Source organism: Anopheles arabiensis, chromosome 3 (genome assembly GCF_016920715.1).
Source record: "Anopheles arabiensis isolate DONGOLA chromosome 3, AaraD3, whole genome shotgun sequence".
NCBI classification, from domain to species: Eukaryota; Metazoa; Arthropoda; class Insecta; order Diptera; family Culicidae; genus Anopheles; species Anopheles arabiensis.
The window spans coordinates 25027288-25042685 of record NC_053518.1 but is presented as its reverse complement, the minus strand read 5'-3'; the positions used below and the strand labels follow the sequence as shown (position 1 = coordinate 25042685).

General features: G+C 46.1%; 2 protein-coding genes across 3 annotated transcripts; one reads left to right on the top strand and one right to left on the bottom strand.

Moving 5' to 3' along the window:
• Positions 1–1349: 1349 nt before the first annotated feature.
• Positions 1350–14445, bottom strand: LOC120900133 (cysteine-rich venom protein-like). 2 transcript variants are annotated; one of them, XM_040306755.1, is made up of 8 exons: positions 14191–14445; positions 13816–14102; positions 8047–8191; positions 6825–6961; positions 3009–3154; positions 2459–2659; positions 1807–1896; positions 1350–1731 (listed from the first exon to the last, which is right to left on the bottom strand). In XM_040306755.1, the coding sequence occupies exons 2-8, from the start codon at positions 13819–13821 to the stop codon at positions 1569–1571; spliced, it is 888 nt and encodes a 295-aa protein (XP_040162689.1). In that variant the 5' UTR covers positions 13822–14102; positions 14191–14445; the 3' UTR covers positions 1350–1568. The 2 variants fall into 2 exon arrangements, with proteins under 2 accessions (XP_040162689.1, XP_040162690.1); XM_040306756.1 differs by lacking the exons at positions 13816–14102; positions 14191–14445 and adding an exon at positions 10563–11075.
• Positions 12590–13752, top strand: LOC120900134 (dynein assembly factor 6, axonemal). The gene is made up of 2 exons (XM_040306757.1): positions 12590–12847; positions 12915–13752. Exons 1-2 carry the CDS (start codon positions 12736–12738, stop codon positions 13439–13441), a joined length of 639 nt encoding a protein of 212 aa, XP_040162691.1. The 5' UTR covers positions 12590–12735; the 3' UTR covers positions 13442–13752.
• Positions 14446–15398: the final 953 nt, after the last annotated feature.

The following is a 15398-nucleotide window of genomic DNA, read 5'->3' as shown; positions in this document are numbered from 1 at the left end:
CTGGATCGGTGCGCGAAAGTGCATCGGTATGGGTAGGGAGAAGGGAGTGTCCATGCTGTTGTCCCCCTTTTGCCACCCTGTCGTGACCATGGAAGCGAAACACAATACAAGGTCAGTGTACGATAGAAGCCATCCGTCAGCGCGGGTCATAAATTGAGGGCTACGTTTCTTGCCACGATGAGGTTAGTAGTGGACAGTAGTACCGAAAGGGAGTGTATCGTTGGCAGGAGTGAAAAAGGTATTGCAAATTCATTTGCAAAATAAATAAATAAATAGTAAATAAAATAGTGAAAAACTAATAAAAATATTAAAAATATATAAAATATTAAATGATCCTTTATAGAACATTTTCCGCATTAAAATCAAGCAAAAAGTGTTAATTTGTTTATTAAATTCAAGCTACTCACCGTCACGCTGCTAGGGGGATAGAATGGCAACATAAGGTCAACAGTTTTCGCTCAGTAGCGTCATCGCTGATGGTCCCCTTTTTGCCCCCATCACGTCTAACAGCAGCATCAACACCATGGCAACCATGCTAATAGTGCCGCCTACTACTGTACGACAGATCCATCACAGCACATAAACAGCATAACAACACCGGCCCCACTTGTTGTGATTCATGTCTACACATATACCACTGAGCGGAGGGGGAGGCTGGGGAACCCGTCCATCACCGCGTGTGCTTCGTCACCGGAAGCTGACCTGTCGTGACGCTTTCAGACCACTCACCCTGCTTTGGGGCAATGCCACCCATCAGCACACGACACATACTGTTCAATTTCGAATACGAAACAAATGCCAACTTTAACGGAGCTTTTAGCTGTTGTTGTATGTGACACAGCACATAGACACACACAGGTGAAAAAATGAGAACAAACACGTGCTTTTACGATTGTAGGACATTTTATTCTCTCTTCCCGCCAGTATTTACATCACAACGAGCCAAACCGAAATTTTGTTGATTAGTTTTAATTTTTGCCTCTCTTTCTCACTGTGTTGCTTTCTTTCTTTTTCGCTCTGAGTACGAAACAACGAAACAAAAGGCTTTCGAGAAGAAAAGATACCCCAGACACCCATCACAATTGTCGGAAACCCTACATAACTTTAAAAACTAACTTCTAGTGAAATACAAAGAAGAAAAACATAATGAAACAAACTAAAATAGAGTGTGTTCTGCCCCCCATTTTGCTACAGACAGTACGCTTGTATTGGGATGAAAGTGAAATGGAAATTGCTCCTCTTCTTGTATTCTCTACTTCTCCTCTTCGCTTTCTTCTTCTTCTTCTTCTTCTTCTTTTCCTTTTTCTTCTTTTCCTTTTTCTTCTTCGGATTTTTCTTTTTCTCCTTGTTTGAATTCTTCTTCGACTTTTTCTTTTTTTATTCTTCTTCTTTTACTTCTTCTTATTCTTCTTCCTCTTTTTCTACGTTCTGCCTGCAGTACTCTTCTCTAGCATACAAATGGCACTGGCCGAAACAGCTTAATTTGTAAGTACAACATTCCCTTCCCCTTCCCACCCGCTCCCCATATCCACCCTTAACGCCCTTTGGCCACCCTCACCCCTCTCCGTTCAGTCGTGAATCTTCCCTTGGCAGGTGCACGTGGCCGCACAGTTCCGCTGGCGCTCCAGCCCCTCCGGCGTGGCAGTATTGCAGAGCCACCCGGGCCAGGTCCGGTACAGATCGCGACAGTTTGCCCACAGATCGGCGGTATTGCACGAGTTGGTGCAGAGTCTGTTAGTAAAAAAAAAAGTGAAAAAGGGGTCTTACATCAACAAATGAAGTGTTTATTTACTTGCTTACGCTTACCTTATTTTACGGGATAGACAGTTGGGCATACAGGAACCACACGGGCGGCCCCGCTTGTACGGTAGGCCCAGTTTCTCCTCATGATTTCCGCTGGAAGACAGGTTACGAAAACATTAGTAACAGCAACACAAACAAACCGATCTCGATGCGTTCCATTTTCAATTCAAAAACGCTTTCAAATTAATTATTTTCGGACAATCGAAACGGAAACTTTCTCAGCTGGCGCTCAAGTTACATCCAACTCCAAACTATTACAGCTTCATATCTGTTTCAGGGTGTGGAAAGCATTTTTGGACATGGCCAAATCCGCGCGCGCTGTGCGTTGAAAGAAAGCATTTTAGACACCCGCTCTCGCAAACGACTTAATCCATCCATCAACGTCACAGTCGCCTCTTTGGCGATCACACATTGCGAAAGGGGAGAAAATGCGTGGTATAACGGATGAAAGTGAAACACTCCAAAAAGGGACAGAGCGATAAATCAGGACAAACACGCACAAACTGGTGCAAGGACGTGTGATCGTCCATAAGAGGCTGCCAAGGCCTACACGCCTTAACTCTCCAACTCCTGCGCCACTATTACTTAATTAGTACGCACGATCACACACGATCGTTTGAAGATCACCCCACTTTCACCCCTCTCGGGTACTCACATCGGGCAGTAGTTGCAGACGTAGTTGTAGAACGGTTTCCCCCGGGGGCCACCCTTCGGACATTTGGTTAGCCCGCAGCCGACCTTGTGCGTGGCGGCCCACACCATCTGCGTGTAGTGCCCGACGCTGTCCAGATCGTTCCGGCTGGAGCCGTACGTGAAGTTTTGCCGCTCCAAAAACCACGTCCGCAAGGCGAACATCCTATCGGATAAAGAAAGCAAGTAGAAAAGTTAATCGCAATTAACCTTAGAAGGATTTTGCGACCCTGCTGAAAATGGCATCACGATTGGCCGGCCGGTTGCTAGTGGTGCGAAAATCGATCAAAATCAAATCCGCAACCCGATGACAGTAGTAGGCGCCGACCGCACCAAGCTGTCAAAGCTGTCGGATAAAAGTTGAAGGAAAGCATGGCCAATGCTGCCTTCAACGCGGACTCCTACGCACTGTGCGCAACTTGCTGAAGAAGACCGAGTCATCAACCTTACCGGAGAAGGTCGTACCCGTTGACAGCTTCCAAGGAGCGGAAGAGAGTGCCGTCATGCCCACTTACCAAGGTACACGATGCGTCGAGACGAAGATGTTCTGACCGCAGGCTCCGAAGTTGTCGATCCAACGGCCCTTCGGTGTGTCGTGCGTTAGGACGCGGCACTGATTTGCCCATTTCTGGGCGGAACGGGCCGCACCGTGGTGCCATTTCTAAGAAAAAAGAGAGAGAGAGAATGTAGAGGTAAGAAATTACGTTCCGGAAATTAAAAGCAAAAATTGGTGTCCCAAGCGGTGAGTGTGGTGGGAACCATTTAAGAAAAACCTGCCACAATCGGATCGGAAGTTCTGCGAGTCGATCGTCGATCGTAAATTCGGCCACTTTATGAGGCCTCGGGTTGATGGTGCGATGCGTTCGACAGTGGTCGGAGATTAAATAAACACTGCCTAATGAATGAGATCATCGGCTGATGAGTTTTATTAGTTTACGCGCGCACGTGTGTGTGTGCGCGAGCCCACTTATGGTGAGGGAACATGGGGATTGAGCGTGAACCGGCATTGATTTGCATGCAAATTAGATTGCTTTTCTCCCCCAATGCGTCTTCGAGACGCGAAACGTATGGGAGAGTGAGAAAGAAGCTGAATCGAACCGTAGCGTCTTCAGCAGAAAAAGGTAACACACCTGGTGAACGACGAACCCCAACCCCCCAATGCTCGTTTTGTGCGGGGTAAAACGTCTCAATGAAGTTGCGGCAACTACCATCGAATCTGTTTGATCTTCCCATAAACAAATTGCCTATAAATAATAGGACCTCCTCGCAGGTCACACCTTACTGCACACTGGTAAGCTTCTTTAACGCGCTGGCACAGGTCCACTTCCGCCTGTTTTCAATTCACTTTCTTGCAAGCGAGATCTCCACTTATGGATGTGGATGCTGCTCATCAATCTTGGTAGATAGTGTCGAGCCCGCCGACGCCAATGCACAACATTCGAACGTCGTTGTTCGGGAAGCAGCTCGTTAGCCGAACGCATTGCTCACGTGAGTTTCGCGCTTGAGCGATAATTCAACCCCCCTCTAAACCCTAAATTGAATCGCTGTCAGCTTATATTGGTCCAGAGCCGCCTGTCCACCAACGCTCCATGTGCGTGTGTTGAGCATGTGCATGTCACCCCGACTGCTTTGATTGCACTTTTGGAGATCGATTTTGTGGAGAAGGTGTGAACCAATTATCTCTCCATTCTCGATCGTCCAATCCGGATCGTTAGTGCGTTTTTGACGTACCGAATAGTGATGGGCGCTTGGAATTGGACCTACTCGGTTGTGATTACGTGTCCGAAACTAATTTCGAATCCCCTTCTGGAATTTCATGAATAGTGTAACGTTTTCGTACTGTAGGGAATTAGTCTGGTATAAAACATAATTTTGAAAGTATCGATTCGGAAATCGATTCCAGATTCGAATCTGAAATCGGTTTTAGAATCTGTTCTGGAGCAGGCTTCGGTCTAAATTCTGATTTCCTAATTCGATTCGAGATCCGTTTCAGGATTTGTTTTAGGAATTGATTTTGGAAGCGTATCTGAAACCAACTCTGGATTCGAATTTGGTACCAATTCTCAAATTGATTTTAGAACCGAATACGGTTGAATTGATTTTGGAATTAATTCTGGACTAGATTATGGAACCAATTCTGGGACCGATACCAATTTCTGAATAGAATTAGATTTAGATCCCGGACTTAATTCCATTTCAGGAATTATTGATATAAACACAAGTTTATCGCAGGATTTAATCAATACAGCAGCTGGGCTATCGATACAATCGCCGCTGCAAACGTTCTAAATGTAGCAGCAAAGGAACCGATTCGCCGGGATCGATATCCTAATCTCGATTTCGATCCCAGAACCGATCTTGATTCCGATCCTGGACTCAGACTTATTCTGATTCCAATTCTGATTGATCGATTCCAAACCCGTTTTCCGACACTGATTCCGGACCTCCGACTCCGATGAGTAGGTGAATAAAGAAAAAACGAAGCTAGACGGAACTGATTCCTTCATCATTTTTTCCCATCACTAATACCTAACCACCCTATTGCCCGCTCCACCCTGCCTAATGCGATTAAGGGGGTGCACTGCCTTGCCAGATCGTCCGACGTCTCCGATTCGTAGAAAAAAATGAAGCGATCACAATAAATTTGCCAACCGCGAAAACGACGTACTTTAAGACGACAAATCGGAATCGGACCGGTGTGCTTTAGTCCCGCGTTTGTCCACCCCGATTGCCCGATTAACGTGTCGCTCGCAAACTCGAACCTGGCCGCGACGTTTGGGGGAACAACGTTTTGAACCGTCTGTTGTCACATACGGATTTGCATATTAATGATTGCGTTATGATGCCCAGGTTTAAGCTTTAAGGTCGAGGATGCCGGTTGTCCTCTTGAATGCTGTGGTGGCTTTGCACGTACTACCAAACAAGATACAAGATAAAGAATACCGAAGCAGAGGCGGGTTTTTATTCTTTTTTTTCTGGTTCATGGCCTAAAAAGCGGTATGTTGCGATCGAGATTTGGTGATCTTGCATATACAATACCTTGCATATACCCTCGAAAAGCGCAGTAACCACCACCATTTCTGCTTCTTCTAAATCATTTCTAACACTGTCGATTTGCGACCCTTATATGGTACGGACCGCTTCCGTCCCCATGGTTGACACCATGGGACCGGTGGTGCTCGGGGATAAGATAAATTTCTCTTCTATTTAAATTAACTTCCAATATTTTATCGCCCCGTGACAAGCTGGCGTTTGCGTAGCTCGGCTGAGCCAGTAGCGCACACAAAACAGCGCACAGAAATATCACAGCCACGGGTTACGGGTGTTGAGAAATCGTTTCCTTCACGCACAACACGCACCCGCTCATTTGTCACCAAACGGCATGTTTAGGATTATTACAATACAATTTTCATAACCATAACCGTTATGCCCTTTTTCATGCGGCTAGGCGTCCCCATGCCTCTCTCTCTCTCTCTTTCTACCCACCCATAAACACTGCATAAATCCTTTCCCGAATCGATCTTGTCGATATTTTGACTGAAATGTTACACCATTTTGCGAGCGATTGTGCGTCTTTTCCTATCACATAAATATCGTTAATCTGGCGTCCGGTGTTTAACAAAGGCAACCAAGCAGTTTGTTGGCAGCATCAGCGGATCGGGTCGAGTACCTTATGGTAAGCACCCAAGATGCGGAGGGAATCTTATTTATGGTACGCAGTTTTCGATTTCCCTTATAGCGAAATAATAACCGTTAAGCTGGCGCCAGTAATGCCGTGTTTGCCGTGCCGTGCCATTGCATAGAGCTACGGATCGTTTGCGTTGGTTCATCAAATAAGGTTCATGACTCGCGGAGCACCTATTCCAATAGTCTCCAGAGCGATCGTAACGCATTAATCTTGTGCAAAATATTTAGGTTATGAAAACAAATGCGCAACTTGACTTGACAACTTCCCTATACTCCTAAAACATTCCCTATGTTCCTAAAATACACACGATCACCTTCTTCGGCAAATCTGTTCGCAAGCTAATGTATTAAACCTCCCCTCCATGAACATCAGTTTGACCGTTGGAATCTGTTAAGAATCTAAACATTGTACAAGGTTATAAATTAACCCATGATGTTAAGTTGCGTCCGAGCGCGCGATCACCGCGACAGACATTCTGGTGACAGAAAATCATTCCCTACGCTCTCCCCCTCCTCGTTTTCGGCGGGCCCAATTCCCATTAGCCCGTCTTGGTCTCGGTGTTCAGCCTGTTTGTTTGTACCCACCCCAAAATCAACACATACACACAAGACCAAACATTCCCCCTCAGCTCCACATTACTCACCATGTTTAGCATATTCGCGGCCGGTGGTACCACCTTGGTGCGGTACGAGTCGTGCAGCATCACGATCCGCCGCTGGACTTTGCGCAATCGGGGCGAAATTGCCTTCGTCGGCACCTTGTCTCCATACAGTCTGGGCACTGGGTAAAGGTTCGCGCCGGCATCCGGTCAACCGGTTTTTGTTGTTGTTGCGATGGGATGTGATTCATTGTGCGCGTGTTCCAAACGCGTTGTGTTTCCACCATCGAACGGGAGGAAACGGGGTTGATGATCGAGGGTGTGTGCGTGTGTGTGTGTGAATGAAGAAATTATTTTCCCCATCCCCATCCGAGGGGAGTGTGTATGATGATGCGCGTGACGATCATTTAGTCAATGATTGGTTGGTGTTGATTTTTTTTTGTTTTGGCGAGAGTTTGTTGCAGAATGTTTTGCCGTCACCACCATCGTCGTCGTTGGTTTTAGCCGTGTCGGTAGCATCAAACGTTAAAAAAGGCATGGAAAGAAGAAAATAAGTCGTCCAATCGAGCAGTGAGAGAAGAAATAAATAACACCGAATCGGTACTGTATGTAAATCGAAGTTGGAGTTGATGGAGAACACATGGCGTGAGTGGAATATTCTAAAACCTGCGTTCACACCACCGTCCAGCAAAGTAAAGGTGCAACACGAGTGACACCGAATTGATGGGAGAGGTACATTTGTTAGTGTGAATTGCAAATTTACTATCCCACAGACGGTAATGGGTCGGACAGAAACAAACAAAATTGTTCGCAGAATAGGAAATGAGATCAGTAATAGGCATAGATCATGATCTTGGATCGTGATCGTGAAGAAGTTCCAATGAGCATAGCAAAACCAGTTGAGTAGATTTGGGTTTTGAATCTAAAGTGTGAAGATCACGTTAGTTTGGAGGTGATTTAAAGGGAATATCAGAAAGATCATAACATGATCATGCACTTAGACGAATTAGTTTATTATATTGAAGATACTAAAATCATTTGGAATGCTATCTAGAAGTTCTAGAGATATTAAATTAAATAGTAGGTTAAATGGTGTATATTAAATCAAAGTTACTAAAGTCATTGGAAATGCTATCCAGAAGTTCTAGAGATCAATATTGCTCGATAAACTCAACTCAAACCACTCCCATTACAAGACCAATTTGTCAACCCGCTAGCTCCAGTTCCATCAAACGGGATCCTAACACACGCACAACATCCTACTAACCTCTGTCATAACGCCAACCATCGGACAGATCGAACCAAACGGCCAACAATGCGCAGACCAGCAACAAACCGCTGGCGGGTCGCACCATTTTTGGCCACCGGACGATCATCGTCAGCTCGCGTCGTACCGCCGTTCTGCTCCGATCCTGAAACGATAGGCAGAGAAGTATAAATGGTGGGAAAACGAAACAAATGGCTAAACTACACGGGGCACGGTCTACGGTTAAAGGCACCGGGTTTAAAGTTCTCTTCGCGCTGGAGATCACGCGCTGTACAACGCTGCTTCAAACTGCCAAAGATCGAGAAGTTGTTTGGCAGAAAAAGCCCCTGTAATCGTGATCATGTTTTGCGATTAACGAAAAACGATCGCTGTTCCACTTGCGTCAAGCTGACACACGATCAAGATTCTGCCAACGTTTGCTTTTCTGCTTCTTTCTATTTGAATTAGAATTCACCCTCAGGTTGGTGGCCGTAGGATAGGGAGCAGAGACTTTTTCCTTATTTTTGAAGATCGCATCTATATTTTTTGACCCCCTCGCAAATCCAATAGCTTATCGATCGAACATGACTCCGAATGATGGCAAAAAACGTAGAAAAACGCACCCCAAATATAACACCACGTGCGTTACAAAAAAAATGGTAAAGATCACCTCCAGCGCTCTTGATGGTTTCCTGGTTGCGAAAAAACAGATGGTCGCGTGAGAAGAACGAACCCAACCACCCTTCCCTTCTTGGTAGGTGTCATCGACGTCACCATCACGGTTGGCCCCGACCGGCAAAAGCACAATCTGTCATCTCGCTGCAAGCAGTGCCGCGCGCGTGTCTGAAAGTGGACCAGCATTTGGCGACAAAGACACATCTACCAGAGCCCCCCCTGCCCGCCAATGGGAAGGGGACCTGGCCAACCAACTTGTGGGAGTTGAATTATTGGCCCGATAGCGCTTGTTCATCGTTCACACTCTTGCCGTGTGACGATCGGCTGCTACCACACCGAACATGGCGACCCTCTCGGGGCCCGTACCGATGCGATGCGGTTTTCATCACCAAGGTAAGGACCGATGTTTACGAGCATCGATGTGCATGTTGTTCGTTCCGCATCATCATTTCGCATATTTGCGACTGTTTTTTTTTCGCAAACAGATTTGCTCCACCCAAAATAAAAACAAAAAAAAACAAGAACACGCATTTTTGGAGGAGTGTTGTCGCGCTTGCTAAACTTACACACGGAGATGATCTGTTGATGATGGGAGATCTAATACACCGCTTATTCTCGTACTTATTTCTGTCCCATTTGTCACTTCAAGTTGTCATAAAAATCCGCCAAGCCCAGCGTGCTGTAGCGCACACTTCCTATCACGCTAATTCCGATCGGGAAACAATCGCCAGCAATCTTTTCAGCACACCATTTCGGAACCATTGCTCTCTAAAGCCGGCCTCTAAAGCTAACAGATCGTAAAATGGGCATTAAAATGCTATCAAAACAAAACCAGCAATGGTGGATTGGCCTCGCACCCCAAACAAACGCGCCGGGGATCCAGTGGCATAAAAGGACACTACGCTGCCGGCACTCAGGCTCAGACACTCATCTATAATACAATGCTTTAAAATCTCCAAAAACTCTCCCCAACTCTCTCTCTCTCTCTCGATGGGTAAGTTTTGCACCACCAAACCAAAGCATCGCTAGGTTCTACAGCCACGGTCCGAATCTGGAAGACAATAAATAATTTTTACGACTAATTAAGATATAGGCCCACCAACGCCGGGAGGGCGCGCGATTATCGACGCGCAAACACGCATAAATTGTGTGCACAAGAGTGCTGCACCACAAACCACAACATCCTTGACCTGAAGGGGAGGGCCGATTACGCAGAATAGGGCGAAGAGAGCGGCCGCAAAGAAAAGAAAACAACAATTCTAGCTGCGAATCTTCCCACTTCCGACCCCGAAGCGTCCATCTGCGATCAAACTGGGCAGCCATAAATTCTGGTGGTCGGTACTCCCTCCCTCAACCACCCCTCCCCAAAACCGACCGACTCACGCGTATTAATAATTAAGTCGTTAAATCTCATTCGAATGCATTCACTGTGTAAGAGCGGAATTGGCACGACGGGCACGAGATCATGCACATTATTCTTGCTTCGCTTTGCTTTCTTTGCTAACGCTTTCGATCGCTTTCGGCAGAGCATAGTACGGTTGCGGCTGCTGTATGCGGAAGCTGCTGCTGCCTGGCTACAGCCAAAAATCATGCCGGCACGATGATCACGCGTTTCCCGCATCCCAAGAAAGGAAACGAACAGGGTGTTGAGTGATGCAACAGACATGCTGACGATGGGGTCCACCACCCATTCCCAGTGACAGTGGTCAGTGTTTTAATACATAGTTTTTAGCTTTTTTGTTTCGATTGTCCGGAATGCCACACACGAAGAATCACACTCAAGATTAACGATCGCGTCAGCTCTACGCTCTACGCGAGCGAATCACATGTGGCTGTGTGTGCTCTAACGAAGAATGACTTACCGTAAATAAATCAAACGAAAAATTAGTGGCACGTTTTGCTGCTTACTTAAACTCACGGAACCTCACACAATCTTCTAATCAGGCGTAACTTGACACTTTAGACCACTCTACCGAGGAACTCCAATTTTCACTCCGTAACAGGATCCGTTCACAGCTTGAGTCACCCAAATCAACACGCAACCGGCTTCGATAATCACACCATTTAGCATCGCCTCATCTCGTATTACTCGTATAGCAAACGCCACTTTTACCAGAAAACCCCCACACCACGATCAGCTCGCCTACATCAAACACTTGAATCGATACGAGCACTACCTTCACGGCTGCCAAAAACCACCGATTCCGATTGCACTCGTCCAGCAAGCTCAACTCCGACTTCTGGCAGACACTGGCAGACACAAAACACCAGCGACCAACCAACTCGAAAGAACTACGTGCTGCCGAAACACACGCAACCACCAAACCGCGCAGACCAGACGACCAGACGACACGACAGAACGTCCGGACCGGCTGCCGTCGAGTAGTGGACTGATTTAAATGTGGGAGATCGCGAAAAAAATATCTCCCCCAAGCATATGTGTCACGATCCGGGGCGGGAGGAGAGGAGCGACGATAAGCGAGCAACGATTGTGAACAGGGGCGCAAAGACGAAGCATCGAAGCCGGCGGCGGTTGTAGTAAGATGTTGGGAGGATAGAAACCGATCGTAACGAGCCGCCCAAATGGAGACAGCCGAGCGAGAAGATTATGAGTTTTCTTCCGCGCTGTCCCGGGCAGGTAGGTGGATGGGTGAGGTTGGCGATAATGCCACCGGTAATGCTGGTGTGTGTGTGTTGTAGTGGGTGGTGGAACCAATATCAACAATAAGAATGTCAACGATACAGAAGCTGCTAGGAAGGGCGAACAAACCATTTGAACCTGGTGGAGCAGGGAACTTTTGGCACTGCTCGAGGTACAGTGGTGCGTGTATAACTAGGTGCACTATGGTAACAATAGATCGAGACAAAAAGCTTAAACTCTTTTTGCTGTGTTGTAGAATATCTTTGTATGGGCCAACCAGTCGACCACAAAAAAAAACAATTCCCAATACGTGCTCAATGAACAAACTACTAACGGCTGTACAGGTTTATAGCTCTCGCGACCCACGACGAGAAGGAGGCGACGATCGTGATCGATCTGTTAAAATTGCGAATGCTTACATCCCAAAAAGTGTTTTGGAGTGGGCGAGTATCGATACGGCGATACGACGACGACGTTGGCAAAATCGCGGAAGAAGGAAGCATTTTATGGTTTTTTTTATCTTCCTTTTTGCTTTGTTTTGTGGCCGTTAGGTGAAATATTGGAGTAAAGGTTGGGAATAGAGACCGCAGGGGACATAGTGAATGATACAGCACAAACCATGACGATCGAGCCACACATACTCATGGGGTTGAGTGGCTTCTCTCTGAACTTAGATCCTAACAAACGATGACTCTGCTGTGAGAAAGGTTTGTAAATTGTACAGAATGATTTTAACAAATTGATTAGGATTCTTATATTTGTTGATTAGAGATTTAGCTGTTTCTTCCAATTCCAAATGAGATTCCGATGAGATTCTACTACACTGCGAGGTACGCCTTATAGATGGCAAACACAATATAAACTAATCGATTAATAATAAACTAAACTAAACAATTCCAAACAGATTCTTCCTAGGGTTATTCCGGTTCTGACTCCAAAGACATATGAATCGCCATGACGATCTGGAATCGTGCAGTATCGTTCAGAACCATCGGATTAGTATAAAATAGTTTGGAATTACTCGAGATCAGTAATTCGCCAATTAATTTTCGAATCATTCCAAACAATTTCGAACGTTTCCAGGAGGTTCTTCTTTTCTCATTAAACTTATCCTTCGATACTGGATCCGATATGTCTGGAGCCATCCGGAACCGGGTGCAATTTGTTTCTCATGATGCCCATCTCTAATACGCATGCGTTGGAAAGCCATACGCGCAACCATGGTAACACGGCAACATGTTTACTATGCATCTAGCAGCACGCCGCTTATCGACTATTTCATCGAATATCGCCATCATCACAGTCACCAGCCTGTGCCTGTCCTCTGTGTGCACCCAAAAAAACGAATCCGCGCGTGAGAATATTTCCAAGAAACAAAACAGCCCCGAAATAAAATGTCCCTGCTGGGTGGTGAGAACATTCGACTGCTACAGAAACTGTTCAAAGCCGACGATGATGGCTCGTCATCAGACGATGAGCCTACTGCCCAAGATGTTCCCCAATTAGGTAAGATGTTTCACTACTCAATGTCCCACAACGTGCTAATAACAATTCTGGACCATTCCCCCTATAGGTCCCGGAGATATTGGAGAACCGGCGGCACAAAAACCGAAATCAAAAAAACACCCCACCGATCCGGCTGAGCACGTGAAACCCTGCTCCTATGCGCCGCTCGCCCCAGACACCCAACCAAACCCGGAACCAAGCACGCTCGAGCAATGGGAGGCACAGCAATTGCACCAGGACCGGGCACTGTTCGATTCGCGCAAGCAACCGGACTATCGGATCTCCTACCGCCAGACGGTCGCCACCGAGGACATCTATCTGCAGATGAACTGCAAAACGCCCGCCACGGCCAGCTGTGAGAGTATGGTCGTGGAGGTGTTTCTTACCGCCGAGGATGACTCGGTAGGCATCCACCAGATCGAGCTGGAGGTGCAGGAGCAACGAGTAACGGTCGGGTCGCCAAGGTATCGGCTCGAGCTGACCCTGCCGCACCGGATCAACCCGGACCGGGGCAATGCGGCGTGGCTGTCCGATCAGAAAACGCTTCGCCTTACGCTGGTGATGGTGCGTGAGCTGGATTTTGTCAACTTTTAAGGGCGGGACGGAGCGCACGGTACTGAAAGTCCAATAAATTGGGCACAATTTATAGAAAAGGTGAAATGTCCGGGTGTGATGTGTACACATTTTATCACAATTTAATGCAATTTCGGTGCGCTGAAAGTTGTTGGTGAAGGGGGAAAAACGGTAAATTTGGCATTTTAGACTGCCTTCGCATCTGGGTGGCATATTGGTGAGGTACAGATCGTATTGGCAGAAAAAAAGGTCTTTAAATTGTGTTTTAAATATCCATCATTAAACACTATATGTATGGTTGCAATCTTGCAGCAGAAACAGAAAACAATAGGCACAGAAATAGTAAATAACGTTCTACTATTACTACCAGCAAACACAATCTTGACTGCACTTACCTTCATATAATTCAAATTAAATTAAAGCCCACCAACGCGAGACGACGGCCAATGTGGCAACCACCTGCATCATCGACATCATCCAGAGCTCGTCCCGGCTGCTGCCTTTTGCAAATTGCGGAAATGCATCTTCTTTTCTCGACTTCTCGTCCATTTCGTCGCTATGATGGGCGCCGAGAATTGCCACATTCAGAACCGGAGACGATTGCCTTTGTGTTGTGGCGCGCAAAAGACGTCGCGGCGAGCCACGAAGTAGCAGCAATAAATTTCAACAGCATCTCCTCGGTCTGCAAATGGAAATGACTTAATTTGAAATGACGATGAATTATGTGCTATTTGTAATGTGTCGTCTGTACGATAATTGGCGACATTCACGATGGATGGAGCTGTCGTGATGGAAGTCCGAATGGTGTTCCTTTCGCTGCTATAAGGACCTTCTTTCTGCACCCTTGTTCAAACGGGATGAACAGGACATGAACACTAACACACACACGCATTGTAATTGTTGTTTTGCTAACTTGTTTAAATTATTTTATTAATAATTTTATATATAAATACACTGTTGTTGTTTTTTTTTTTTGTTTCAATAATAGACTAATTATCGAATTACGTTACACGGGCATTCCTAACAGGCCTAACTGCCAACACAATACCACCATCACCAGCACTCCCGCGGTAATGGATGGTTGAGTGTCGCACCGCCTGCTGTGTCTGTTTTCTCTGTTCTGGGATTGGTTTTTCTTTCTTTTTACTGATTTTCATTCGCATTTTCCTTCTCTCTTCCTCCACTCACACCACAACTCTTCCTCAATCGAAAGCTTTCTTTTTTTATGGGAGGGAGGCGTCGCTTACTTCGTTTGCAAACTTTGCTGCAAGCCCTCCCCATTTTCCTTTACCTCTAGTGTGTATTTGCCGCTGGTTTGAACTATTCACAATCGTTTCCTAATCTATACGCGTGTATTTTTTTGTTTTGTTTTGCTTTTCTTTTCTTGCTTTATCTTTATTTCTGTATATGTCTTACTTATTACACACTACACACGTTACACAAATTGTCTGTACTCCGGCGGCGGTTCGATTCCTGTTGCCTTCGCTCTTCCGATTCGCTTCTCTGGCCTTCGGTACACTACTTCAAATCACATTCAAACGCGCGCACTTTTGCGTACGGGAAGCCGCTTATCCCTTATGTGTGTGTGTGTGCGAGTGTGTGCATATGTAATTGTTAACAGTTTACTACACTAATTCGTTCGGAATCAGCAGCATCCAGTTCCTGTTGCTGTCTTTCCTTTTCTGTGGTAGTAGTAATACATGTTAAAAAAACACACTCGCACACACACACACACACCAACTTTTGGGGCGCCCTTCCCGTGCACTATCCTTTTATAATGTTTGCCTCCCTTTGGAAGGAGTAATAGCTTTGTTCGATTTTCCCTTTCCCTCTCGTGCAGAGAGAGATCCGGCAGTTTACAAGAAGAAGCGGGATTGGTTTTGCCTTTCCACATTTTAGTTTCCGTTTCTTCCAGGAAATAGTATATGTGTGTGTGTATTGTTCAAGGAAAGACTTCTTACAAACAAACTAAAAGAGA

Coding starts and splice junctions, on each gene's coding strand:
- LOC120900134 (XM_040306757.1), top strand. CDS start 12,736: ATGTCCCTGCTGGGTGGTGAGAACATTCGACTGCTACAGAAACTGTTC. Junction 12,848..12,914: donor CCAAGATGTTCCCCAATTAG/GTAAGATGTTTC, acceptor TTCCCCCTATAG/GTCCCGGAGATATTGGAGAA.
- LOC120900133 (XM_040306755.1), bottom strand. Junction 1,897..2,458: donor GTCTGCAACTACTGCCCGAT/GTGAGTACCCGA, acceptor CCTGTCTTCCAG/CGGAAATCATGAGGAGAAAC. Junction 1,732..1,806: donor TGTCTATCCCGTAAAATAAG/GTAAGCGTAAGC, acceptor TTTTACTAACAG/ACTCTGCACCAACTCGTGCA.